Source organism: Leptosomus discolor, chromosome 2 (assembly GCF_034619465.1).
Source record: "Leptosomus discolor isolate bLepDis1 chromosome 2, bLepDis1.hap2, whole genome shotgun sequence".
In the NCBI taxonomy this organism is placed as follows: domain Eukaryota; kingdom Metazoa; phylum Chordata; class Aves; order Leptosomiformes; family Leptosomidae; genus Leptosomus; species Leptosomus discolor.
The window spans coordinates 59,659,473-59,684,814 of NC_141392.1; the positions used below are offsets into that span (position 1 = coordinate 59,659,473).

General features: G+C 42.1%; 1 protein-coding gene across 2 annotated transcripts in view; it reads left to right on the forward strand.

Moving 5' to 3' along the window:
* The first annotated feature begins 5,620 nt into the window (after nucleotides 1-5,620).
* The window catches only part of SYNJ2 (synaptojanin 2), a 69,868-nt gene continuing 50,146 nt past the window's right edge, over nucleotides 5,621-25,342 (forward strand). For both annotated transcript variants that reach the window (XM_086461143.1, XM_086461142.1), the window contains exons 1-2: nucleotides 5,621-5,741; nucleotides 15,805-15,891. In XM_086461143.1, the coding sequence (XP_086317269.1) occupies nucleotides 5,621-5,741; nucleotides 15,805-15,891 (208 nt within the window). The remainder of the gene's footprint in view (nucleotides 5,742-15,804; nucleotides 15,892-25,342) is intronic.

Below are 25,342 nucleotides of genomic sequence, written 5' to 3' on the forward strand. Positions count from 1 at the left end.
AAATAGCTAGCACTGAAAATAAACCCAGTTAACATGCTCTATTATCCTTAGGAGTGTTCAAACAACTCCCACTAACGCTTACATCCTGAAACTCCATAGAAGATATTCTCCCTTGAATGCCTGATCACACTGAGGACAGACTCCAGTTCAATAAGCTTTAAATAAATTAACATTAATTAGAGTTACATATGGAGCATGGAAACTCTGTTCTCCTTGCCCTCTCTTCCCACGCCTCATTTTTAAATGCCTCATTACAGGTCTCATCTGCCCTGTATGCTCCTTTTTTCTGATGTGTAGTCTGTATCACCCAATAGGGCAAAATAACTAAAGATTCTTGTGTTAACAGAATTCATTTACAAATTAATTATAGTAAAAGGGATCAGAAGCTAACATTTTCCTCAAGAAATAAAGTGTACTGCACCATGAAAATTATTCAGATATATGTGAAGCCCTGCTGAAACTGGACTGACTGCATTTTCTCCTCAACTTTTCCAATTTTTGTGTGACTTGGTTACTCTATAAAAATAGAAGTTTGGTTTTTATTAGTTTTAATAATTTAGCTTTCAGATTATTTCTGTTGTATTCTTGCATTTTGCACCCTTGTACTCATCTGTTTCTGTCTGGCTAGCTATAACGTCTCAACAACGAAACTCACAGATTCTGAACAACCAGGAAAACTCCCCTTCTTCCTTCTTACAAATACAGAGCATCAACGGAACAGTTTAACTCTTATTTAAGAATTAAGTTAGGAATGACTCTGCTGCACCAGGCAGTCTCTTCCAGTACCTATCTGTGACAACGGTAGCCACTATATATAGAGAAATGCCACAACAGGCAACCTGGGATTGCCTCCTTCTGGAGTTTTCTTCATAGTTGATTCATGGACAAGAGGAAGGCCTTTTTTGCCTCACCAAAACCATATCCCTTGATATAGGGTAATCATGAAACCCTGCTTTTGCTGTTGATGTTCAACAGAGGCGTGCACAATTTGTCGGAAGGAAAGGCATACACTCACTGAGAAAAACTGCCAACACACATGCTGCATCTCTGTCTGTGTAGATTTAAAGATCACTTTAAATTTGAAATTTCTCTATTATTAAGCATTTTGGTTTTCCTATCAGGAGTTCTAGAAAATTAGGCAAGAAGCAGTGGAAAACTCTGTGGCTTCCTAGCCCTTTGAACATGAGAGAGGAATACCTACAACTACTCATAAGCATGTCAGTCTGGAAGAAAGAATAAAAAATTCTATCTGGTTGTCTGGTCACTATTACTGCCTAAATAAACGCCGTCTGACTAATGCTGCTCATCTGCACATAGTTTTGGGATGAAGAAAGCGAAGCTTTAAAACAGCTGCTGTTACTGAAAATAGCCTCTTAATAAGAAAAGGCCATTATCTGTGAATGCAGTCAATCATCTGCCTCTCTAGATAGATCTCCTTCGTCCAGCCTGCACACAGTCAAAATATAGGTGGAAGAGGAGGTGAGGATTTCCACTGACCTCCCAACAACACTTCAAACACAATTTTTCATTAGCAGCGTTTATAAAACAGTTAGCACTCCACCAGAGCATTTCTCAGCCATTTCTGGTACACATTCAGAGCCTGAATTCACAGCCCAATCTTCTGCCAATCTGGAGCCTGCAGCCCGATAGGCACTGACTCAGTCTGAACTTAAAGCCAGTTGGCTTCCAGTCCAGCTGCCTTTAGCAGTTGAACCTGCACTGTTTATTCACTTAAGAAGTCTCACCCTAGCAAGGAGCTGTGAAGTTTAGGCTGCTGATAAAGTTAGGCACACGTTTTAGTGTCCTGCTGAACTGGAAGCTCGGGTCAGCTTTAACCCACCCCTCTCTTTTCCAAATAATTGCTTAAAGGGTAACACTGATACAGAAATATCAATATTAAAAGTTTCTTTTTCCTGCTGTAAGTATCACAGACCGCAGGGGCAAGGAGTAAGGGGAGCTTGTCAGGAAAGGTTGTAAACACGCATGGAAAGCTGAAAATATTGTCACTGGCTTAAGTACAGAAGACGTCTCTGCATCACTCCTCTTACACTCATGGCAAGGTCAAATGTTCTTTATCAAGTTCTGAACACACCAATAAAGCATGCTAATTTATCACTTGTGCTTCTCACACTCTTCAGAGTTATTTTTAAGGAAATGCTGTTGACTTTGGTGAGAAACAGTGACCTAGCTCCAAGTATATCATACTGTCTCTGTAACAAAGTACCAGATGTCTTTTGCACACAAAGTTCTTTACACGGTCAAGACAAGTGGAACCAACTAGAATAGAAAGCTCTTCTCTCAATTTCACTGAGAGTGTAAGAAGTGACATTAAAAACCCACAGCTACATTCAGAACAACATTTTGAGCACTTTAGCCTACAAGTGTTGGAAATGCTTCTCTCTGGCAAATTCAGCTTTAAATAAAAGTTATTCTAATATTAACTAAAAAATGTGAAAACAATAAATGGTTTTCCATATTAGCAGCAGTTACCAGTTGTTTTGAATGTCATATGCCGGAAAAGCTGCACTGAGGTATTTCCCCTACTACTTCTTTACTTACTGAAGTAAAAAGTTTCTCATAAAAGGCAAAACCCAAACTCTTTTAAATGACCTTGTGGACTCACACGTTTCCTGAGGAATCTGTGACCACTGAGGCTGTGTGCAAGCGGCCAGAAATCTCCAGGAAATGCCATCACAAGTAATGTTTTGTATTTACTCTCAGAGCTTTAGAAAAATTACCATTGTTTTCAGCAGCATACTATTGGGGACACACAGATATATTTTTGTTGTTGTTTTTACGGTGTATCACCAAAGCTTTTGGTACAAGAGTCCAAGATTGCAAAGAGCACTCAATAGCACAGGAAGACAGGCAAGTAATGCTACAGGGACATTCACCCATTCTGTGCCCCAAAGTTTAGGATATGGGGTTTACAAAGTTCTTCCAGACAGCTAGCCCAATACATCCTGCCCTCCCCAGCTCCGTTGAACTCTGTTTTGTAACACCCCTGCTGCCCCTCTTAGGATGCATCTCCAGACAAACATACAACGCCACCTCCAAAGATCAGCATGCAGGGCTCTTTTTCACTAAGGCAGTTATTCAGACCCTCTAAGCATCCATTACTACAGAGACCTGGGAGCAGGAGACAGTATAATGCAGTGTGCTTCAGAGGTAAACAAAGAGCTGGGGAGGGGAAGGGACTGGAAGTGTGAATCAAACTGAACAATGACTTGGAAGAAGATAGAAGTGTTTAGAAATTACATTGAGGTAATTTCTGCAGCTGAGATAACAGCTGAATTTCTAATGATAGCCAAAGAACTGTGCTTAAAAATCTGTATGAACACAGCGTGGACGTTATCTTCAACACAACTTATGCCACAGGTGAGTTAACAGGAACTAAACTTTATTTAGTAGCTGAAGGCTGTATCCTCCTGCGAAGGAGGCTGGCCCTCAGTGCTGCGATTTCGCTTGAACAGCATTTCACATAGTTGTGCAGTCAACCAACGTGAGATCTTAAGGACTCCTCCCCTTCTAATAGGGAGAGAGAAGGATCTCCCTCCCCCTCCTCTAAAGACAGGAGCTGGAAGGAGAAAAGGAAAGCAAAGGAGCAGTACTGCTGACAAGAGATACTCCACCCCCCCACCCAAATACTCCCACTATTCTGTGCATGCAGAATGGTAGAGATAGCCCAGCGACCTGTTCCTTTTCTCGGCTGGAGGCAGCAGATCACCTCCCACTGTTTAGTTGTGGGAACATTCAGAAAGCAATGCAAAATATCTGTGACTGCTCAGAGGTAGAAAGAGTGATAAAGAACCAAAGATGGGAGTGTGAAGAGGGGCAAAGAAACTAATGTGATGAAACTATCAAGGTAGAAGATTAAAGAAAAGGAAAAATCCACTGAGAAAGGAGGGTGAAATGAAAAAAATGGTGAGGAGTTAACAAGGCTGTATGGCCTTGGTGGAAACGTGCTGTGGAAGAGGGAATGAATTCACCTGAGGGACACCTCAGATGACTACGGGAATTAATCAGTTTCCATGATACTCCATACAATTGCTCCAGAGCAAGACAGCTCTACTCCACGTCAGCTGAAAGATGATCTGTCAATCTCAACATTACCTCTTAAAAATGGACTTCCATGCACTGAATCATAGTCAGTTTGGTTAGATGAAAAGATCTTGAGTGCCATAAAATAACATACGGGAAACCTTTGCATACCCTATGCAAATGCCAACCCCACTTTCCCTACCAGACCCTTTCAAAACGCTATCTGTTTTAAGAAGGCACCATAACAATACCTAAAATTATTTTCCTTTTCAAATTAGTATTAGTTAGAAAATAAATAAAACAGAGCTGTGTGACAGGAAGTCAGTACCTGTTTTTCAGTTTGTTTCCGTCAAGTTCAGTGGGGGCAGGGATTTAATATTCCACCTGGCACAGCTCAGCTATGGCTGATGTCCTCAGCATTGATGTCAGGCGGTAACAGATGGTACTTTGGGTATTTTGAATTTCGCAGTTTTCTTTACATATAAAGTGTAATTCTGCTACATTAACAAATTAGAATTCCACTTGATTTATCTGTGTATGAATAGGACTATACTTGCTGCTAGAAATTGCAGCAACTTTTCTCTCATCTGAACACGTTTGTGCCTACCTCCTCAGTCCATTCCTTACAGCTGAACTCTGGAAAAAACTAACACCTCGCCCTGCACAGTCTCAACAGAGAATCCCGCAGCATCAGAGGCCAAACAAACAAACAAATCCGGGGCCGTGCGGGGAGCCCGGGCGGCCGCTCCCCAGAGGCAGCGGGGAGGAGCGCGGCCCCTCCCAGGGCAAAGCCGGGCGGCAGCCTCCGCCTGCCAGGCGGGCCGAGGGAGCAATTTCGGCCCCTCGAGGCATTTCCCTCATCCCGGACTTCCTCGCCTCACGCAGCGCGGCCGCGACGGCGGCGGGAAGGGCCGCTGGGCGCTGACGGCGAGCCGTTGGCGGGCCGGGCCGGGCCGGGCCGGGGCCCACAGCGCCTCGGCAACGCGGCCCCGCTCCTCCCCTCCCCCCGCGGGCAGGGCGGGTGGTGGCTCCCAGTCGGTGGCGTGTACCTGTCCCGGAGGAGGAGGAGCCGCCAGCCAGGGAGTCAAAGGGACAAAGTTAACTCTGGGAAGTTTACTAAGTGGGCCGTGGGTGGGAAGAGAAAGGCGGAGAGGGAAGGGGAAGGTCGCTGCCGCTCCGCTGGCCGCAGCCAGGGACTCCCCGAGGAGAAGGCAGCAGCTGGGGACGGGGAGAAGGGGCGGCCGCAAACCCTCCGCTCTCTTCGCCGCTGGGCGCCCCCTCCCAGGCACTTGGAGGCCTGCTGAGGTGACCGGCGCCCGGGAAGGGGACACGGCTGTCCTCCTTGCCCGCCCGCCGCGGGGGAGCAGCGGGCTGCCAGGATCGCGGACCCCGCGCTCGGAGGAGCTCCGGGGGGGGGGGGGGGGGCGGGGGGGCGCGGGGCTGCTGGCGGCCCCCCGAGCGCCGCGCTCCGTGCGCTTGAGGAGACGGAGGCTCCTTCGCCACCCGCGCTGGGGGTCGCATCTCCCCCCGGGCTTCACCGGCACCCCCTGCCCTTTCCTCCCTGCGACCAGCGGCTCCCATGGCTCTGAGCAAAGGGCTGCGGCTGCTCTGGAAGCAGGAGCCGGGGCCGAGCGCCCTGCTGGAGGCGCGCACCCGCCAGGACTGCCTGTTGCTGGAGGCCGGCACCGTGGCGGCGCTCAGTAAGTGCCCCGCGGCGGGCCGGGCCGGGCCGGGCCGGGGGCTTCCCGCGCGGTGCGTGAGGGGGAGGCTGCGGCGTGGGGCGGTGGCGTGTCTGTGGGTACGCGCCTGGTGCCTCTGTGGTGCCTGCGAAGGGGTGCTGGTGTGCGGTGGCAGCGGCCGGTGCCCGGGAGGTTTGGGGCACTTTCCCCTGTGGTGTGGAGAGAGGAAGGGGAGAGCGCGGACGCGGGCCCAGTGGGACGCTGACCGTAGGGAACTCGCTCACCTCACCTTAAACCCCGGCCTCCTGCATGGCCCTTCCAGGCCTGCCCGCCTGCTGCCGTTTCGGGGTGACCCCCGGTGCCCAGCCGTGCATGGAGGGTTGGCCAGCATCCCCTCCCTGTGCGACCCCAGGCCTGATCCGTGTCTGACCGGCTCTTTGCTCTGGACGCCCTTAGCCTCCTCGCCAGCGGCCGGGATGGAAGAAGCGGGAGAGGCCGCCGGCCCGCCCGGTGGCTGGGGGGCTCTTGGCACAGGGCACCTTTGCTGTGCAAGACTTGCATCCTGCAGCCTTGTATGAGCCTTACTGACTGCAGAGGGGGGTCCGCTGCCTCTTGAAGGAATTTCTGTGCAGCTACGTCGGGTGCTAACCACCTGTGTAGACATCCATTTGCAGCGGAGGTTGTTTTGGATGACTGACTTGAGATTCATGTCTCGTAAAGAAAACCTGGCTTCTTGCTGTGCTACCATACCTGCCCTTGTGGTTTGCACTGTATGGGCTTACTGGACTGTCAGGCTCTTACTGGAGGAGCTCAAGTGGGGCAGTGGAAGTTGCAAACGTGCTCAGGGTTGTCTCCTCTTGTGTTTTGATACTTCCCACCCAGGGGTTACTGCAATGCTACTGTTGAGGCAGGCACAGAAGAATGAGGTGACTGCGAATGTAAAATGCAAAAACTAATGCAGTGGAGCACGTTGTGCTTATGCTGCGTTCTTGAATTGTTTTGCATGTAATACTTACCTGTTCCTGCAGCTGTGATGCTGTTCGCAGTGTTGTTGGAATCCATATTCAAGCAGCTCAAAGGAACAGGGGAAGACTTAAACTATGAACTCTTTGTAGTAAGAACTGTGTGCATGTTGTGGTTTGTACAATGTCAGTTACGATGTCAACTCAGGATCCAGGCTCTCTGAGCTGAATCTTCCGTGGTATATGGTGGCAAGACATCCAGACTAATTTTCAGGTATTGGGGATTTTATGAATGAAGAAAGCCAAAAAGATCTTCAGGTGGCAGCTGATTTTCATGAGAATGGTTCTGATAGTGGGAAATTTTTCCCCTGTTGTGGTAAGGATCTGATATTGCCACACTGTGGTTGGTGGTTTTTGGGTGGTTTGTGGTGGGTTTTTGGGTGAGGTTTTTTTTTTTGTTGTTGTTGCTGTTGTTTTGTTTAATTTTGTTGGAGTTTTATACTGTGTGATGCTTTGGGGATTCAGTTTCTTGTTAAATTAATTGGTAGTAGTGGACATCAATGTGTTACGTTTTTCTCGGGGGTTTTTTTTGTGTCAGTTTTTAATGAACTGACAAAGTGAAAACTCTGGTAGTACTGAGCAGCATTTTACTCACTTTCCCAGATTCATAAAACCTGTTGTATTAAAGCTCTTCACTGATATCAGTGGGTTTTGGTCTGTATTTCATTATTCTGATACAAATCTAAAGCAGTTTCACTGCCTAAAGCCAATGTGCATGAATAAATTTGAGAGACCAGTATTCATCTAATGACCCCAAGCCACTGGTATGACCAGTTGGAAAGATTATTTGCAATCTCACCGATTAAGGGAATCGTCAACTTAGAGTAGATTTTTCTCCCCCGGTGCTGCTCTCTCCCATTAGAATTGCTGTAGCTAAAAATGATTAGAGAATTTATATACCCTTTTTAAATATGTGTGCTGGAAGAATTTTGAAGTAGTGATCTGTATAGCGGCTAGTGCAAAAGCCTGTTTGCCATGCCTTTCAATGTCACCTCTTGAGATTACTGTCATTGTGCGTGTGCTGGCATCCAGCCCACTCCATGTTAGTAACTTTCTCATTTTATTTCATTTGGTTCCTCTTTTCCTACCTGGGTTGATTCCTATATTGTAGGAAAAGCTAGTTTATCTAGTTGAGCCTGTTTAGTTCAGTTTCTTTTGTTTGTGCAGCAAAGGAACTGAAAAGGAGGGTAAACAAGCAGCAGGTATTGTGATGATAAATTTAAAAGAATTGTGAAGAGGAAGCTCTGAAACCAGGATAGTAACAGAAACAGCATGAATTCAGTTTTGTTTGACTGGCCTTTAGGTTGTTACTAACCATAGAACACTTCAGTGGAAAGTTAACATAAACTTCGTATATGTGTGGCTTCAGATATACTAGCCCCAGGACTGCGTTAATTTGGCTTCTCTGTCTAATTTTCTGTTTTTAAAATAAAGTTTTTAAAAAATGGCATACCTGTGGGCCAGGAGGAATTAATGTGACTGTGCCTCATGCAAACTTCCACACTAAATAAGCGCAGATATGTAGACACCTGGAGCAGATACCTGGAGCACTTAAGTTGTACAGTAGTTGATGCAGTTTTGTAATAGCAGCCTCATGTCAGTACAACTGTAGAGAGAAATAATCGTGGATGGACAATGTTGGCCTGAAAACAAATTTTAGTCACTGTTTATTGTTCTTCTTCTGTAATTACAAGTGTCTTTGTCAGTTGCTTCTATAATACTTTTGTCCTAGAAGAAACTTAAATGGCGAATTTAACCTAGTTCAAATGGCAGAAGGGAATAATTGTCCTAGAAGAAGTGGCATTACAAAAGAGAGACCTAAAAAGGACACAGTCGTGTAAGCACAACGTCTATAAAGGCCATAAACCTCTGACAAATTTAGGATGAAAAGAAACCCTTTCAAATATGTAAACCAGAAATTTGATACTGCCTTGTGAATGGATGACTATACTTTTTTCCTCTTTCAGTATGTTATAAAGGTCATAATGACAATTTTAGTTGTAAATTGGTTATATTTCAGAATTTCCTTATTGCATATAGAGATTTAATACTTTTAACTTGAAAAATACTTGCACGTGTGGTATCAGTAGTGGGAAAGTACTATGGAGATCTCTAATTGTCTGAGATGTCAACAATTTATAGAATGAGGACACCCACACCCAGGCTGTAATGCAAACTTAGCCTAAGAAACTTTTGGAAAAATCAAGGAATCAAAAATCAAGGAATCAAAAATCACAGCAGGCAACCTAGCTACATAGCCCCAAACCCCTTAACTTAATCTGTATAACAATGTAACATAAACAGAACAGTTTTCTTGTTCTATCGTCAATTAAAGAATACTTTTGAAGACGGGAGTTCTTCTTCTCTTCTCATGATGTCACTGTAGGGTGGAGAATAAAACTCAGTGTTTTGAATTTAACAGCACATTTGCAAGAGCTCTCTTCTGCCACTGGCAACCCTGAAGCTTCAGTCATGTCCAAAAGGATGGGTCACAGCCCGAAACAGTTCTCCCAGGAGTACATAGATGTACTAGAACATCAATGATTAGAGTCTATGGAAGAATCTTAAGAGTCATCAAGGATGAAGAAAAATTGTCATTGATTTACAAGCTTATACAAGAAGGAGTATAGATAGAAATGCTGTTCCTACTTTTAACACATTACAGTTTTAATGCTTCATAGATGAAGAGAACCGCATAAGGCAGCTCTGAACTGCTGTCAGGGTAGTCACTGAACTAAACTAAGGCTATAGTGCTGAAAATAGTTATTTAACTTTATTATAGCAGGTATTCTCAGTGAAATAGTGTCAACAGGACTGGTCTGCTATTGAAATTCAGCATAAAAATACGTTTTTGCAAGGACAGAGCCAAAGGGTGTACAGATTGGGTTTTTTTTTTTTTGTAAGCTCTTTGATTCTGCAATTGCTTTTATTAAAGGATGTTATACCACCTGTTACAGTGGATCCTAAATGATCATGGTGTTTTGAAAATACTGAAATTCAAAGCTAATTTTTGCATGTTTTTGCAAATGAGCCTCAAGTTTTTCCTCCAGACTTTCATCCACAGATCGGGGGAGTAAGCCTTTACTAGAAACAAACTTAAGTAGAGTTAAGGGGTGTGTACACTCTGCAGAGCAGCTCTGTGCCTCCTCTGCGGCTTCAGCTGCAGGTATGTGTGTGGTTCTCTGATGCAGCTGCATGGGATCAGGATATAGCCTTGCAGGGGGAGGGATGCTAAAGCAGGAAGTGGCAATTATTCGCCTACGTGTCTTTTTTTTTGTACAGAATGCTGTTTCTATGCTGTGTCTACATTCAGTCTACAATTAGCTTTAGTTTTGTATTTAGATAGGTAAATATGCCACTGAGCGGGGTATGGAAATCGAACACCGATACTTGTGTAAGTGTATTGTGAATGTATTTCTAAGCACTATACGCTATCCAAAACAATGAGTCCTACAGCATGACTCATTTTTACTCTTATGCCAGGATGTTTGTGTAGCTAATCTCCCTATTCTATCTGTATTCCCAAAACTTCTTGTTTAAATTTAGGAAAAATCAAATAATCCCATTACAATTTTTTATGAAGTTTTCTGTAGTTTAGTTGTGTTCAGCTTTTTTCCGTTTGTGGGTCCCTGCAAAACTTTTAGTGGAAGTAATCTACATAGCAGAATCCTTGCGTTCCTCGGTTACACTTGCAGTGGGCACTTGCAAGCTATGGTTTCTCAGGCTGAAATCCCCTGCTATAGGTTATAGCGTGTGATACAGTTCCTTTGCTGTTGTTGAAATGCAAACTGAGTACACAGAAGAGGGAAGATGTATTGGTATAAGTGTAGAGTGTAGATTACAAGACTACAAGATTGCAAGCATAGTTATCTATGCTAGGACACTGTTAGTGGTTGTGAGGTATAAATTCTGCTTGGGTTTATGTCTGTAGTGGCTACAAGTCTCTATGTTAATATACATGATATATGACAGGAACCACATAAAGATAACGGTCAAGCGCCAGAGAAATGACTTAGGGGCTTCTCTTTTATCCTTATGTTCTTGGCTGCCTGCAGGTCACAGGGCTGGCCACTAGAAACCTGTGGTTTTATGAGTCCATTCTTCTTTGGTTGTGAATAAAAATATTCATATATATGCATGCAGCTATGAAAACATAATCCCTCCCTAGAAAGGGAATGTTTTCAATCTAATACAGTAAGCCAATGAACTGGTCTTTCCAAAATGCCACTCTCTTGATTTGTTTGTTGTGTTTTCAACCAGAAATACCACTTTCTAGAAAATTGGTAGATATATTGCTTGGCATTTTGAGTTTCCAGACTCACATAACTGTAATACAGAATACAATATGGCTTGCATAGTGCCTGTGTAGCTTAGATTGAATGTGAACAGGAAGATTTTAGTGATGAAAGATAATGAAAATACGATGAAGCGCTTTAGGCCTGTCTGAGGATGACAGAAAACAGAATTTGGAGGCAAGTTAATTACCTAAACTAATATAATTCCAGACATTTCACATATTTCTAGGTAAGATGCTGACAGTAGTGTGGTTTTTTTTTTTTTCCCTTGTGTTTTTTTGTTTTTTTCTGGGGAAAATTCACATCTCTTTCCTCAAAATGCTAAATGACACGAATAAAGGAAACAAGCTACTGAGACTCCACCAATCAAACCGATGTTTCTAGAAGGACTTGGAAATGCTTCAAAATATACATGTGTAGTGGTACCTGCAGCTAAGCAGGTGTCTAAATACTTCCAGAATCAGGCTTAAGAAAGGAGGGGGACCCAGAATCCGTAACCTGGTCGCAGACTCTTTTCTTCAAGAGCTCTTGAATGTTGGACTTGGAAGTACGGTACCTTTCTGCCCTCTCCTTCTGTTCACTGATTTTCCTGGGCACCATATGTTTGAGAGGTGTGTTGGTTCCTGCTGAAGTCTAGGGATCAGCCCTAAGGAAGGGTTGGATAAAGGAAACTTCTGGCCAGGTCCTGCTAGCTGTTAACTTGAATTTGCAGCTTTTACAAGCAGGAAGTCACACTTGGATAGGCCATGTGGTATATGTGCTTATAGGTCTTTTCATGGGCTTTTTCTTCAGTTCTGAAATATTTTATGCGTGGAAAAAGATCACTTTTTGTTGAGTTTATTGTAGCTTAGTTTCGTTCAATTATTGTGCGCCTCTTGTTTTGCAAGGGTTAAAGTTTTGAGCTAACATGCCAACCTTATATATAATTTACATCAGGAGTTTTTACATAATTGATATTACAAAAAGTGCTTGAGGAATGCAGACAGTGTGCAGGTCTGTAAACTGCTATGAACACAGCTGTAGTAATTACTGTAGGGGGGTGGATACTCAATTATATGCTTAGTGGAAGGAAAGATTACTAAAAATATTAATAGAAAGCTTCAATGGAGTTTGGTAATTACTACGTGTTCTCTTTAGTACTTATAGTTATTATTAAGTAGTAAATAAATGCACTATGTATTTGCAAACTTGACTTGTTCTCTAAGTAGAAAACTGTTTCATGAGTTTCAACTTCTGTAACAGTATTGTGCCTTAGCTATATATGTATGTATATAGCTGTATTTCAAGATGTGTGGCTTGGAAAAGGGAGCATTTTACCTGTGAGCAGAGGATAGATAAACACCAGGTCCTTGTCCTAGGTTTTCAAGCAAACTGCTCTTACTGCTTCTGCATTTCAGAGTTTTTATGAAAGCGTTGCAGAATAAAACCCCTGACTTTGGAACGTTTAACAGAGAAACACGGAAATCATTTTTATATTGCCAATTAGAAAAGGGCTATGTCTTTGGACACATCTACCTGTCAAATATTGTTGCTGAAACAGTATTTTCCATGCTGCTGAAATTTGTCAGGTATGGTTTATATTTTCCTTGTTTGTTATCGGTCCTTTAGAGTTTTGTAGTAATTTTTCCCTTTAACTCTCTTCTTCATCCAGCAAAGGCAGTAGCACATCAGTTAGTTTTGTTCTTGCTAGTCACTCTCTGATTCTGGTTCTTGTGTCATAGCACTGTTTGTGAATACTGTAGGAGATGTTTCAGACCAGGTTTTCATGACAGTTACTTGATATTTCAATAATAAATTTTTAAGATTTATAGAGATTTCTTTTTAATAATAAGATGTGAGCTTGGCTCTAGCCCTCTGCAGTAATGTCCTTTCAAAGTCACACTTTAGTCATCCTTTCTATGTATTGGTTTTTATAATGGTTGTTGGGGATTCCTTATCTCTCTCCTCCTCCAAAACAAGAAGAAAAATCAGCTGGAGTGTGTCACAATCCAGCTAGGACTTCCCAGTGCTGGAGGGATGACGCCTGTATCCTCGCTTGCATGCTGGCAAGGCATGGAGCGAGACAGTGTTGTGATGGCTGGAGGCTGCAAGGGATGAAGGAGTCATTCCCCTAGTTGTGAGGGCCGTTATGGAGGGGGTGCAGTGTGCAGGAGCGGCTGCTTGAGACCCCTGCCCACATAAAATGGCCCTGGTCACGGTGCATCTCAGGAGTTTGTGCAACACCAAGGAGTGTAATGGGACAGGAGTCTTCAAGTTCCATCAGTATCTATAACAAATGGATTTTTTTTTTATTTTTTTTATTTTTTTTTGCCACACAAATTTGGCCTGTACGCATTAAAATATTCTGGCCTCTCCATTGGCATGACCCACAGGTGTAGCTGTGTCTGTTCAGCGTGTTCCTTCCCTCTTAAACTATCCACATGTGCCATCTTAGACTGTGCTGTGCCTTCAGAGAGTGCATGGAAGTGTCAAGGAAAGATCACTTTCTTGCTTTTCTTTGGTTTCCAAGCCTAAATTGCTTCAGGGAGCAAAATGAACCCCAGGATAAATAACAGAACCTTCTACGTGGTAGAAGTTACTGGCAAGTTGTTAGCCAGCCAAAAAGGGTGGAAATGCAGCCCAGAGTCCTTCTGGAGCTTTGTGTCTGGAGCCTGCTTCTCCCTTCCAGGCAGCTCTGCTGGTGTTGATGCCCTGACTGATGCTACTATGCAGGCAGATGTTCTGTCAAACGGCCTGCCCGGAACGACAGAGTATTTCTGTACCGCTACTGGCAAAACACAAGTATTTGTGTGTTGGGAAAAGTCTCATGTCAGGAGCTGATGTGCATGTGATGCTGCTGGCTTGACCTGGGAAACTTCGGTGGCTTCTGTACGTGCCAGCATCAGGTGCTTCTTGCGGTTAGCAGCATGAGTTCTGTGTTGCTTATTTCCATGCTGAAATAAATTCCATTCTTTTGGATATTGCTCTTACCAGACACTTTAACAGCCAGCTTTCTAACCTGTAATTCTGTTTTGAAGAGTATCACTGTGCTTTCAAGGTGTCTTTTAAATGCTTTCAGGTTGTGCTGAGCCTGCAAGTTTGTGAGTTCCTGCATCAATCTGAATATCTGGAGCAGGAATTTTGTTTATGGTTTCTACTTCTTCTTTTAAAGTAAAAAATCAGTATGTTGTTGCTGCTCTTTTCTACTTAGTGAAGAAGCCACAGAAAGCGAAACATCACTTTTTAAATCTCTCTTCGTTTAGTGCATAAGGAAGGCTTGATAGAGAGTCTTTTTTAAAAAATGAAACGTTGTTGTAGTCTATCTAAACTATTTTTGTTTAAGTTTTTTTTTGACGTGCCAGAGAACTGAGCTTCTAGGGTCTCAGCTCTTAAGAGGTGCTGTTACTGATTATTTACATTGTTACTGTCCAGCGGTTTGTGTTTCCTAATAAAAATCCCTTTATCCTCTTTCTGTTGTTTATGTTTTGTTTCACTGGTGTATGTGGTATCCACATTTTACTAGTTTCTCCTGATTCACTCAGTGTTTCTAAGCAAGCAGAATAGATAAGTTGTGAAAGTCTGCTAGCGAAAATAAAATAAAGAAAAAATTGACAAGTCTTCCTTATTTGTCATGGGTGCAAAAGTTGAGACAAATGTGGTTTGATTTCCTTTGGTGGTTGCCTCTGCTAAGGAATTTTGTGAGTGGCATTGTTCTTCCTTTCACTTCAAAATGTCAGCGATATACAGGATATTTATTTGTTTTCCATGCTTCTCACTGACTACTTGCCTCTTGAGGTTTATAAAGAGAAGTCTGTTTCTTTCTTTTCTGTTCTATCATCCATTGCAGGCAGTTCAGTTTGTCCTTTATATGACCAGAAGTTTTGGTTTTTTTAACTGCTGAAGTTTAATAGGAGCGTAAGATTGTAGAGTATTAGCTAACCTCTGAAAGTACAATGTTGCTGTTTATCTGTGGTTCAAGAAGTAAATGAACATTTGAGGGTCACAGCCCATTTTCATCATTCATGAGGCTAACCGTAGTCCTCACTGGGAAATATATACAAAACACAGAGTTACTCATTCAGGAAGTACTTTAGTTTTACTTTAAAGTAGCTGGTGACAAGTTTGGGCCATGTTCTGTCTTAAAATCTAAATATTCAGTTTATGCTCATTGAAATCAGTTCTTGCAGAAATACACAAATCTAACATCAGCATCTGATCCTTTACTTAGTTATTTTTAATCGGCTAATTCTTCACTAAAATATAAGTTTAATTCCTCTTGAAATCAACATCTGATGTTGTGTCTACATCAAATTATGTTATCTTGCATAAAAAAATTCAATTCTGTCTGAGATCTGAGAATCTGGAAGCAGAAGCCATTTCTTTTTGCACTGCAGGGAAAGATATATTTGCTTATGGCCAGTCAAATTGTTATTTTTGTTCTTATTTTAGAATAGTGTAAAGTTTACTTGTGCCTATGTATTCCTTTACTTATTCTGAAACTGATGTGGTGTTTGTACTATAGAATGAGAACATTACTAACAATGACATTGTTTGGAAAGATAGTGAGTGCTCTTCTTTCTTCTAGGGTGGTGTGTGGAGAGGCTATGCATATCTATCTCATCACTTTTTAGTTGCTGTATTCTTAAAGCATTTTAACCCTACCATTGTACTGTGGTTTTGTTTACTGAGCAAAATCAACTGGGAAGCATTGGTGTAGTCAGTAACAATCTGAAAATTTTATAAAGACTGGAAAACTAAGGATTTCTGCCTTTTTGTTTTGTTTCTCAGCTCCAGAGGAAAAGGATGCAATTAAAGGGCAATATGAAAAACTCATGGATGCTTATGGCTGCTTAGGACAGCTTCAGCTTAAATGCGGTAAGTGACCATCTGTATGACTGAGATTATAAAGTGCCCAGACAATGCTAAAAGACAACAACAAGTGACTAAAGTTGTCCAATTCCTTAACTTGTGAAAGCTAATTGCAGCTTGTTATGTACAGTCTGGAAAAGATTTATTTCTTCTATGCTGCCAAAAGCTTATCACTAAATGATAGTCTAAGATTTTTGGATTTTTTCTTGCTTTTGTTTTGTCTAACATTCTTAGCTGCCTGAAGATAATTGCCATTTTTTTCCCTTACCATATTTGTCCAAGGCAAGCTATGATTTCTTACTTTTTTTTTTTAAGGATCATGTTTTAACGCTGATTAGTCATGTTCATCGGAGACTGCAGTACTACAGATTTCCAGTCCTTGCTATAATGCCCGATTGCCTTTAACTGGGTAATTCACATGGATAAGGATTTGCAGAAGCAGGCCTTTAACTTTAACTAGTATAGTAAGGATCGTCACTGCTGTAAATTTATGTACAGTTTGGGAATCTTCATAGAATCACAGAATGGTTTGTGTTGGAAGGGACCTTAAAGATCACCCATTCCAGCTCCCCCTGCCATGGGCAGCGTCACATTCCACTAGACCAGGTTGCTCAAAGCCCCATCCAACCTGGCCTTGAACACTGCCAGGGAGGAGGCAGCCACAGCTTCTCTGGGCAACCTGTGCCAGTGTCTCACCACCCTCACAATGAAGAACTTCCTTACAGCTAATCTAAATCTACCCTCTTTCAGTTTCAAACCATTATCCCTTGTCCTATCACCGCATGCCCATATAGAAAATCCCCCTCCAGCTTTATGTACTGGAAGACTGCTACAAGGTCTCCCCAGAGCCTTCTCTTCTCCAGGCCGAGCAACCCCAACTCTCTCAGCCTGTCCTTGTAGGAGAGGTGCTCCAGCCTCTCATCATCTCCGTGGCCCTCCTCTGAACTTGCTCCAACAGGTCCATGTCCTTCTTATGTTGAGGGCACCAGAACTGAACACAGTAATTCCAGGTGGGAATTGAGCAGAGCAGAGTACAGGGGGAGAGTCACCTCCCTTGATCTGCTGGCCACACTTTTCTTGATACAGCCCAGGTTGTCTTTCTGGTCTGCGAGCACACATTGCTGGGTCATGTTGAGCTTCTCATCAGCCAACACCCCCAAGTCCTTCTCCTCAAGGCTGCTTTCGATCCACTTATCGCCCAGCCTGTATCTGTGCTTGGGATTGCTCCGACGGAGGTACAGGACCTTGCACTTGGCCTTGTTGAACTTTATGAGGTTTGCACGGGCCCACCTCTCCAGCCTATCAAGGTCCCTCTGGATGGCCTCCCTTCCTTCAATGTGTTGACCGCACCACACAGCTTGGTGTTGTCAGCAAACTTGCTGAGGGTGCACTTGATCTCACTGTCCATGTTGCTGACAAAGATGTTCAACAGTGCCAGTCCCAATACCGACGCCTGAGGAACGCCACTCATCACTGATCTCCACTTGGACATCAAGCTGTTGACCATAACTCTTTGACTCTGACCATCCAGCCAATTCCTTGTCCACAGGGTAGTCCATCTGTCAAATCCACATCTCTCCAGTTTAGAGACAAGGATGTCGTGCAGGACAGCATCAAATGCTTTGCACAAGTCCAGGTAGATGATGTCAGTTGCTCTTCCCTTATCCAGCAGCGCTGTAACCTTGTCATAGAAGGACATCAAATTTGTCAGGCACGATTTTCCCTTGGTGAAGCTATGTTGGCTGTCACCAGCCACCTCCTTATTTTCCATGTGCCCTAGTGTACTTTTCAGGAGGATCCGATCTATGATCTTGCTAAGCACAGAGGTGAGACTGACTGGCCTGTAGTTCCCCAGGTCTTCCTTTTTTTCCCTTTTTAAATATGGGGTTGTGTTTTCCCTTTTCCAGTCAGTGGGGAATTTGGCCGGAGTACCATGACTTCTCGAATATGATGAATAGTGGCTTAGCAATTACATCCACCAGTTCCCTCAGGACCTACGGATACATCTCATCAGGTCCCATGGACTTGTGCACCTTCAGGTTCGTTAGTCTCTTTGCTAAGTCTTGATTTAGCAAAGGACTTGTAATTACACTGCCTACAGGAATGTTAATGGAACTACTATGTTTTAGGAGAAGAACTGCAGCCACTGATTTGAAGTTAATAGTACCTTACACAGCAGGCATCAAATCAAGTTCACTGGTGAAAAAGATGTGTCAGAACAAAAGCACTATATGCCTTGTTCCCATGGTCTTCTTACAGTAAGTCTTAATTTTGACTTGGAGGAATGACAAAATTGTTTTCTGTATAACTTGATGTTTGGTCAAGGAATCTGCCGAAGGCAGTGGTAGTGTGAGCACTGGTGTATTTAGACCAGTAGACAAGTGTATCTTTTTATAGCCCGCTTGCCATTTTATGGCTTGAGTAATGTGACTGGAGATTGATCTGAAGAGGCGACTGCAATCTGAAAGATTTCTGTGTCATAAATTAAAACTGTAGGCCAGTCTAGTCTTTTAAAATGAGTATGGGCTTTTTGTTTGTTTTGTTTCTTGTGGAGTTAATTAGACATTTCTATGGAAAGCGATATGAATTTGTCAATCTAGTTAAAAACAGAGGGCTTGTGATCAGTTTTTCTTGGCATTTGGGCCTGTTTTTCTTCATAGGAGTCTAACGAGTCTGGTTGTAATAGTAAAGGAATGTAGCTATTGAATTTAAGCTCTTCAAGCTACAGATGAGGGTAGTTCGTTGTATATGATGGAAACTAAATATATCATATTAAAAGATTAATGATTTCAAATGGGGTATGAAATATTCTCAGCCTTATTTTTTTCTCTTTTATCCTTTTATTTCTGTGTTTCTCATGTCCTTATTTCTTTTTGAAGAACACCTGCTTAACTTCAGTGCCCTTAAAGTGTGAGGTTTTTCCTCTCTGAGCTTTTGCCTTGTTCTAGTATTAAATTACAAGTCCTGGTACAGGATTTCCTTCGGAAGGGATTGTTAAAATTTTTATTTGTAACTGGATAAGAAAGTTAACTACCTGAAGCAAACTTCTAACTGTGATTGAGCGAAGAGTCGGTTAGGGTTGTGCTGTAATGGTAAGCAAAGGTAAGCAAACATTTTCTGCTGCTGAATGTGTTTAAAAAAGCAAAGATGGTTGTATGTCTGCTATCTCACCATTCAAAGGGTAGCCCAGGCTTTTTTCAGTCTTGGATCGTCCATCTTACGTATAAGTAAATTCCATCCCTTTAGCTGTTGCTTACATAGAAGGTTAGCACTAGAAAGGAATGCAATGTAGCGGTTTTTCTTCTTTATATTATGTATTTTAACAGCTGCAAACAAGGCCGTAATTGGCCAGCTCTTCACTGAGCATCACTGATCACATAGACGTTGTTCAGGAGCATCAGTATTTTTTTCTTACTACTGTAAACCTGCAGACCATAAGTACAAAATTAACTGAAAATATTTGTGAAAGCACATTCCATTGGGATATTAAAAGAGTATATTTGTAGAGCAGAAGGGTAGACTTCTTTTCAAGACATGAAAGATGTCTCTGAGGACTTTAATTAATCTGTAAATATCGCTACTTAGGAATCCAAATAAATCACATTGTATGCCTGCCAAAGTAGATCGTGCTTTTCACAAGAAAGTAGATGAAATATGTGACACTGACTCACAAAGTTTATGTTTCCCACCAGTAATAACATTTGCTTCTATCTACTTATGTCTGTTAACATGACTCACCAAGTTCTTCTGCTTTCTTTTGCGAGATGGATGGCAGCAGAATGAATTGTACAGTGTTTCTGAGCTGTGTCTCAGCCAGGATTTTGCTGCCAAAGGAGGTCTAGCAGTGGCAAACACAACTTAAGCGAAGTGTTAAAAGAGCTGGCTTTGCAGTGTTTGGTTTAGGCGCTGTGATGTCATGAAGAGGTGCATATATAAGGTAGTATTTTGACATCATCACCACATAGGTTGTTTAGTTTAATACAACTGCTGTGTTTGGGGAGGCATTCTGAACTCATTCGGCTATGTATGTACTCTTGCTCTTGCACATATGCAATGTATAGTTGAAAGGACGAAGTTTTAAAGGCAAATAGGACAACTGAGTGCCTGTTTTCTATTCCTTTTGAACATTTCCTAATAATGTAATTGTACTTAGAAGAGGGAGAAAGAGTATCTTTGAGACTTAAACTGTAGTTTGGTTCTTTCATAATTCTGCTATAGTTTTCCTCAGAGATGTTCACTACATGGTTAGAATCTGCTCCTCCGCTGTGTTCTGTTGCTGATTTTGAAGGCAGATGAGAGGCAAAAATACCTTGTTTTTCAGTGGACTATAAAGTAAAGCGGAGGTATGTGTGGAGTGGAGATGGAACAGGCTGAGGGACCATAAGCAATGGCATGACCGTGTTGGAATGGAGAAAGAGCAAAAATTGGAGCATATTAATTTTTAAAGGGAAAAAGCAGTCTTGAGTGAAATATTTACAGTTAAGAAGGACAAAATAAGAATTGAATATTGCCTCTTTTTAACTGCAGCTCATAATAGGCAATACTGAACTCATCCCATAAACGGCAGGGGAAACAATTGCCTTGAGTCATATGGCCAGCTTAAATACAGAAACTGCACCTTATTATTGTAGGGTGTGACATACCAGAACTGCGTTCCCTGTTCAACTTGGATTAAGGCAATTGGTTTCACAAGAGCTTTTGAAAAAATGGTTGCAAGTTATTTTTGTCTTGTTTCTGTGCCAAATATTCTCCATCCTCTGCCTCCCTTTTGCAACCTGATAAAAGGCCATTCAGCAGATATCACTGTGAGCAAAACATTTCTTACATTTCTTTGAAAGTGTTCTTTACAGACAGTTGTGGTCATTTGTAGCTGTAACGGGGTAAAAACTACAAGACAATTTACAGTTAAAAGAACACTTGGTCACAATGCATGAACATTTTTACCCATCTGTCTGAGGTTAAAATTTGGTCTGTAAGCTTTGAAAGAATTTTTTTTCTTTAGTACTATAGGTGGGTCTTGCTTTTTCATAGATGTATTGCTGTGGAAAGCATGACCAGTAAGGAACACTTCACTTCTTGCTCTAAAATTATTTCAGACATTTCTTTAAAACATTCCAGATTGCATCCCAAGGAAATGAGGGTCATTTCTACATTTGTGATCTTCACTTGCCGTTCTGGTGTTCATAAGTCACTTTCATTTATGTGTAAAGTTTAGATGGGCTGATATGAAGCAGGATAGTACATTAAACTACTTGTAAAAGTTAAAGGGAAAAAAAAAAAAAGATTTTTGGTTTCCAAGGTAGGGGGCCCAGTAAATAGTGTGCAGCTGATGTGGTTGTTGGTACAAAGTGAAGTGTGAGAGCCAGACCTGAAGCCTTGATCACTTCACAGGAAAAAGTTTTCTATTTTTTTGGGTTGCTTTTTGTTGGCCTTAGTGCTGGCCCCATTCATCATGCACTTTGCAGCTGTCAGCTGAATATAACATGCTTTCTGCTACTGTACTGCACATGAAATCAAGGGAAAATTACCATAAATTTTCCACCCAGTGTACTTCCATTAATTACTGTTTTGATAAGAACTGTTAGGCTCCTGTTTCAAGAAATGAGACTGGAGTTTGGCCTGTCCACTACTCCAGATATGCAGGGAGCTCCTGAGAGCAGGGAGCCTGTGTAGGCTGGCTGCAGTGATAGTACTGGCAAGGCCACTGACTTTAGGGAATTGATGTAGTGTTAATTCTCCCTTTGATCTTGAGGATGCACTGCCAGCATTTTAAAAATGAGCTTTCTGACTTACTTGAGCTTACACTTAAGGGGTGACTGCTCATTCCACGGCTTTAGTATTTTTTTTTTTTTCCTATGTTGCTGTTGATGATCTGGACAGAAGAAACAGATACCTTGACTACTATTTAGCTCCTTTCAAAGGTCCTAACCCTGTAACATTCTTCCTGATGATGCTGCCAGGTGGATTTGACTGGACTGTCTGATATATTCTTGTTGTGATTGGTGTTAGTCTGATACTTCAAGTGGTACTTGCATAAAAACAGTTTCACTGGAAATTTGAGCAGTATTTTTAACATAATTACAGAATTGGAAATGGTAGTGAGCTCCAGTTTTGAAAAGTTAAGGCTGCAGGAATTGATGGAATAGTCTTGATTTTTCTTAAGGGGAAATACCTTCTAGCTTTAAAGAATGTCTGGGTGTTTCAATTTGATCTGTTTCATTAAAGTTGTGATACTTTCACAGTTTGCTCAGCAAAACCAATTTAATTTAAAAAAATCCTCTTTCCTGTGCTGTGGCCTCACAAATGCACCTACCGTAGGAAATTCCATGTTGTGTTGATAGCAGGATTTTGTTTTGTTATGTTTTGTTTTTTTGTTGTTCGTTTTCTTTTTTTTAGGGGTGGGTGGGTGTAGTAAATCAGGAATGCAACTTGCATTCTTTTGTGAGATTTACTGGATAATAAAAATGAATCATTTAGGAACTAAAAGAATCTTTCAGTTAATCCTTGTCAGCTAAAAATGTTATTTTCCTTGCAATGAATGAACAATTACCAGATAACGTAGTATCTGCAATTTTTGGAAATGGAGAAAATGGATTTTAATTTTGCTTTTTATAAAAAATACTTGCTCCAGTAGCAGCATCCATCCTGATGGAAGCAATTTAAGCAATTTCTACCCTTAAATTTAAGTGCATTTAGATAGGGTTGTGGTTGATACAGCTGTTTTCATGTTAAGTATCTATTTTCAACAGCAAAGATTATGGCTTGTTGACATAGACATACCAGAAAAGAAACCACACTGGCTTTTTAAAGTTTAAATTTAGAAGTAAATGGACTTTGGTTTAATATATCCATAATGGTAATCAGACTTTCAGTGCCTGGCAGATAAACAGAAGCATTTTTCCTGTGGCTGGCAATATTAGGTTTCTGCTATATTAGGTGCTATATGGAAATGTAATTGTTTTATTCCTTGGAATAGCATTTTCAATCTGACAAAATGCGTAAGTGAAGGCATGAGTGGAGGTAGCGCAGTTATAATTTCCATCACAAACTTGTCCAATGTATTTCTCAATAGATGTAAAAACATTGGCAGCCTGGGTTGAGGGGAAACTGTGAGAAAAAAGGTTTGGGACTGAAATAAGAGATTCCCAGTCATAAACTGATGCTGCTGGCAAAGAAGGGAAGACGGGGAAAGCTTTGTTTCACTGTGTATAGCTGTATGGCTTAGTGGTGGGTAATTTCTTAGACCTTAATGCAGACATGATAAAGATGAATAGCAGAGTAGTGTTTTGGTAACAATAATTTTGCTGTGTGAGGTTTTGAAAGGGTGAAAGGCTGACAGGAGCCTTACCTCTGCTCAGGACCCTGTGGCTACATCTGTGCTCTGAATAAAAATGGGGCAGGGCACAGTCTTGAACCCTGTGAATAGGATATTGTGATTAGCTTGCTCCCTGTGCTGAGAGTGGCATGTGCATTGGGCAAGGATCTTCCTTCTGCAGACAGTGCAGTGATAGCCCAGAGCTGATTCCCAGGGACACTGTCCAAATACCGCCTGAGATGAAGGTGGTATCAGGGGATGGGATGCAGAGTCCGAGAGATTTGTGTTAAGCTGGGGCTGTGGTGGTGTAGGGTTTCTGCGTTCTGGCTGTTCTGTAGCATCTCTCAAGTGGTTTAAGCAAATCAGAGAGGTTAGAGTTGATCTGAAGACCACCTCAGCTCACAGAACAGTCTAGGAGGACAGAGCGGCAAAGCAGACTAGCTTTATTGTAGCTTAAATCTCTTTGTCTCTTTTCTTCCTTTTTCTCCAATTTTCTGGGCTGTAAGCTTGAACTCCTTTGCCAGCCTGCCTCTGTTCAAAGGCATCATGAAAAGTGAATGAAGGCTGCTCCATAATTTGGAGTACTCTAAAGAGGCTTATTCTGTGTGTATAGAATCATAGAATGGTTTGGGTCAGAAGGGACCTTTAAAGATCGTCTAGTCCACTCTCCCTGCTGTGGGCGTCTTTCACTAGACCAAGTTGCTCAGAGCCCCATCCAGCCTGGCCTTGAACACTTCTGAGGATGGGGCAGCCACGGCTTCTCTGGGCAGCCTCGTCCTGTGCCTCAACACTTTCACTGTAAAGAATTTCTTCCTTGTATCCAAGCTAAACCTACCCTCTTTGAGTTTAAAACCATTGCCCCTTGTCCTGTCACTGCAGGCCCTGGTTAAAAGTCTCTCTCCATCTTTCTTATAGGCCCCCTTTATATATTGAAACGTTGCAATAAGGTGTCCCCAGAGCCATCTCTTCTCCAGGCTGAACAACCCCAACTCTGTCATGTGGGGTTACTACACAGTGGCAGTATTACAACTTCAGAGAGCCGTCAATCTCCTGATGCTTCAGGGACAATGCAGTAGCTTCTTAGCTGTAATTGCTAATTTTGAGCTCATTAGCTAGTGATTAGGGGGAGCAGAGATGCTGAACCTCTGCATGTGTAGATGTGCCTCCCAGTTTGAGGGTAAGTGCTTGGGTGGAGGAGGTAGTAAAAAGAGTCTAGAGTCTCTGCTAATGGATAGCAAGTTTCTAGGTAAAGCAAAACAAGTTTTGATTGGCTTTTCTGTCATGCTTTATTCCTTCTCATTGCCTTCTTAAACTAAAGAATTGCTTTGTTTAGATCCAGTTATTTTCTGCTAGTTACAAGCTTCTCGAAGGACAGAACCATAGATAACAAGCCAAATATTATTAAATTTTTGTTCTTTTTGGCAATTTCAATGTTGACTTTCTCATTTGACCTCTTCTGAACCCTCTAGGAACGTTTGAGGGCACTGAAGCCAATGAAAGTGCCTGTATTCTTTTCTCAGCCAGCCAGCTCGCCAAGTCTGTCACTACTGGTTTTCTATTCCTGAAGCCAACTGATAGTAAGGCATATTAATAGTGTTTCTATACGTTCTCCTGAGTGAGGTTTACTGTGAGCTGATTAGTTTTGCATGGTTTCACTAAAGTCACAGAAGCTATTTGCTATCCTGAGAGACAGCTAACCCCTTCTGGAGGCTGCAAGACAGTGTGTAGTCAGGTATGAAATACCATGGTGATAAATGATGTATCTTCTACTCTTACTCCACTGATGTGCAAAGGAGGAATAAACTGTTAGGTTTTATGTATTTCTAACTCTCCTCTATGGTGTCATCTAGAAAAGTATGGAAGACATGCTTCTTAAAAACACTCAAGAAGGAGAACACAGAATACCTTTGTTAGGGAAAGAAATGTGATGAACAGAGCTTTTTATTAAATACCACCTACACTGGCCTTTATGCAAAACTGGAGTCAGCAGAGCAGAATGAATAAGATCTAATCTCCTGCCATTCCAGTCCCGTGTGCCTACGCAAATATTCTGGCCCTGCTGAAAACCACCCCGATCTCAAGTTTCTGTAGCCAGCCCCTGATCTGGAAGCAAGGACTCCCCTACTGGTGTTTCAGAAAAAA